Source organism: Parus major, unplaced genomic scaffold (assembly GCF_001522545.3).
Source record: "Parus major isolate Abel unplaced genomic scaffold, Parus_major1.1 Scaffold220, whole genome shotgun sequence".
In the NCBI taxonomy this organism is placed as follows: Eukaryota; Metazoa; Chordata; class Aves; order Passeriformes; family Paridae; genus Parus; species Parus major.
This window is the reverse complement of record NW_015379263.1, coordinates 108,968-112,160: the sequence shown is the minus strand read 5'-3', so window position 1 is coordinate 112,160 and position 3,193 is coordinate 108,968. Positions and strand designations below refer to the sequence as shown.

The window sequence follows — 3,193 nt, the reverse complement described above, 5'->3', positions numbered from 1 at the left end:
GGCTCCCCAGCCCTGGGGGGGCGGCGGGGGCACGGAGCCGGGCGGGATGAGGGTATTGCTGCTGCGGGGAGTCGCATCCCGCCGCGGCTGAGGTAACACCAGAGCGTCGGTGTGGGACGGGAGGGGGTCGGGGGGCTGTGGCTGAGACCCCCCCCTCCGCAAGCTCCCCGGGCCCGGAGCGCCGCCGCACCCGTCCCCCAGCACGTTATTGCTTCGTTAATGGTGGCGGGGGGGCTACAGGGGCCTCACTGCCTGCTGGTCTCCTGCTCCACCTTGATGGTGCCCCGAGGGGGGTCTGGGGGGGCCGGAGGACCCCGTTCTGCCAGCCCGTCCTCGAACTCTGTGGGGAGAACACGGAGATGGCGTCAGCACACGATTCCACAGGAGAAGGCAGCGGTGCCGCCCTGACCCCTGCCCACGGCGAAGCCCCCCCGGCCCCGCGGGGGCTCACCTGGTCCCGGGGGCTTCCCCGGCAGGAGGGGGCTGAGCCGCCCCACGCGCTCGTGCGAGACCAGGCGGGCCAGGCGCAGCCCCTCGTCCATCAGCGTCTGCTGGAGGATGTGGCGGCTCCAGAGCCCGTGGGGGGCGAGGCCGAGGGGCACGTCCGGGGCCGCACCGGGCGGAGGGGTCAGCCGGGGACAGGCTCCCGCCGCTGCCGAGAGAGGGGTGACAGTCAGCGCCAGGGGTCTGCCACCGCCAGCCACCCGCGAAGGAAAGGGACCCCCACTCACCCTGCAAGTGGCCGTCGAGGCTCTCCCCGGAGAGGCTGCCCGTGTCCTCCTCCAAGCTGGCTCGGTATCCAGCCCCGGGGGGCTCCAGCCCCACCGGCAGTGCCAGGAGCTCAGGGCGGCTCTGCTCTCCCGCCTGCCAGGAGCACACAGGTGAGCAGATCCCCCTGCACCACCCACCCCGCAACACCCACGGCCGTCACCCCGAGCTGGCATGGGCAGCCCCGGGCACGTTTCATGTCGCACCCACGCTCGCAGGTGTGCGCACCTGCACACGCTCCCCCTGCACCTGCACCCACCTCCTGCTTGAGCCGCTTGGCCACGATGGCACCGCCGTCCTCGGGATGGGCCCTGGGGGTGGAAGGGGGCTGTATCAGGCGTGGGGGTGGCCACAGCAAGGCCCCACATTGTGAGCGGAGCCGCCAGGCAGGGCAATGCCAGAAGCCAGGGTTCTGGCACGGATGGAATCGGGGGCGGAAAAAGAGGGAAGCAGCTGGAGAGCAAAGGGAAAAGGCAGCCCTGGCACGGTGGGCAGGGGGCTTTGGGAATGGAGACAAGAGATGGGGTATCCCCAGAGGCATCCCTTTACTGCCTGGTGTGCCCCCCGCCCACGCCTGGCATCCCCGTCATTCCCATCCTCCCCACCTCCCACGCTCCGAGGTCAGGCAGAAACCACCCACGCTGCCAGAGGGGAACTGGGGGCCGCACGGTCCTGGCCCCATCCAGAAGCGCTGGATCACGGTGCAGCTCCCGGGGTGCAAGGGGGTGACAGCCAGGTCCCCCCAGCCCTACGAGGTGGGGGTTTCCCAGCTCTGGGCTCACCTGGCAACCTTGAGCGAGGACAGGTAGGTGCTCTCCCGTGCGACCTGTCGTGACAGCGAGAAGAGCTCGACGCGCCGCAGCAGCAGCGAGTTGTCCCGCAGGCAGAACTGGGCGGCCGCCTCGTTGATGATGAGCTGGGGGCAGAGATGATGTGTGAGCGGGGACAGGGACGGCAGCGCCCACGGGACAGCAGCGCCCACACGACCCTCGGCTAAGGCAGCACCAGCTCCAGGCTGGCAGATGCCACCTGAGTAGGAGCAGACCTCGAATCCCACCCACCCCCACCTCCAGAGCTGCCCCGGTCCCTGTCCCAACCCAGCACATCCCAGGAACTTCAAGCACGGAGCCCACCTCATGCAGGGTGAGCTGCTTGCCCTCCCGGCGCCGGGCCTCGCCGCGGCCGTAGATCGCGCTGTGCCGGCGGATCTCCTCCTCCTTCTGCCGGTCACCGTCCTCCAGCTGGAAGATGTGCCCCACAGCCTTAGCCAGCTTCTTGTTGAGCTTCATCAGTGCCCGCAGCTCGGCCTCGCCGCCCCGGGGGCAGCTCTGCAGCAGCCGCTCCACGCTCTCCACCACCGTCCGTGCCAACTCCGGCTCCAGCTCCGTGCCCACCGCTTGCTCCCCGCTGCTCCCGCCCGGGGAGAAGGGGGGACCCCCCGGCTCCTCATCCCCACCACCCTCCGACTCGGGGGTGCTCCTTCCCGGCCACGGTGGAGCCGCTGACGGTGACAGCTTCTCCCCTGGCTCCGTGGGGCTGCGGGCCGGGGGCGTCCCGGCACTGCCACCCCCTTTGCCCGCGGCCTCGCTGGGGCTGGCGTGCCCGTTGCTGAGCGCCTTGCGCCCGCCGGCCTCGGAGAGCTTGAAGAGCGGGATGCTGCTGACCGGGACAGCCGAGACGGGCTGGCTGAAGAGCCCCGGGTTGGAGGCCCATTCACGCAGAGCCTTCTGGAGGCGGCGGACGTGGAGGGGCTTGGTGGCCATGCCCACCAGCGCCATGATCTCCAGGAACTCCTCCTCGCCCGCCTCGCAGAGCTGCTGCACGTCGTCCCCCCCTTGCTGGATGAAGGTCTCGTAGTAGCCCAGCAGGTTGGCGCGTTGCAGCACCCGGTACAGCTGCAGCTCCCCCAGCGTGCGGGGCAGGGCCATGGCGAGCCTGTGGTGGACAGAGGACAGACAGACTCACCACCGGGATGGACAGACATGCAGGAGAAACCCCCTCCCCACCCTTGAGCCTAGGGATAAAGGGCAGAGGGAGCACTCCCGTTTACGGGTGTTCCAGTGTCCTTAAACCCCACGGGGCGCCCAGTCCCACCCATGTGCTCCGGGCTGGGACGATCCCTGCAGCCAGAGCCCCGGGACATGGCACAGACATGAGTGGGGTCACCCGCATCCCAGCCCCAACCCCCTACCCCGGGCTGTGCCCAACCTCTGCCCCCCCCTGCAGCCCCTCCACGCCAGGTCCTCCTGTGGGGCAGGACACACGTGGGGCTTCCCCCAGCCCCCCCCAGCCCCGGGGATGAGGTGCCAGTGCCAATTCCACCACGACCAGCATTCCCCAAGCCCCCTGCCCTGCCCTGTTCCTCTGTGGTCCCCTGGATCCCATCAGGGCCATCCTTCCCTGGTGACCCCGCCCCGCTCGGTGC

The 3,193-nt window shown here is 70.1% G+C and overlaps 1 protein-coding gene across 2 annotated transcripts; it reads right to left on the bottom strand.

The window, feature by feature from the left end:
* Positions 1-6: 6 nt before the first annotated feature.
* Positions 7-2,968, bottom strand: NAB2 (NGFI-A binding protein 2). 2 transcript variants are annotated; one of them, XM_015615673.1, is made up of 6 exons: positions 1,902-2,967; positions 1,551-1,684; positions 1,028-1,079; positions 732-864; positions 452-652; positions 7-340 (listed from the first exon to the last, which is right to left on the bottom strand). In XM_015615673.1, exons 1-6 carry the CDS (start codon positions 2,694-2,696, stop codon positions 246-248), a joined length of 1,410 nt encoding a protein of 469 aa, XP_015471159.1. In that variant the 5' UTR covers positions 2,697-2,967; the 3' UTR covers positions 7-245. The 2 variants fall into 2 exon arrangements, with proteins under 2 accessions (XP_015471159.1, XP_015471160.1); XM_015615674.1 differs by lacking the exon at positions 452-652 and having other exon boundaries at positions 1,902-2,968.
* Positions 2,969-3,193: the final 225 nt, after the last annotated feature.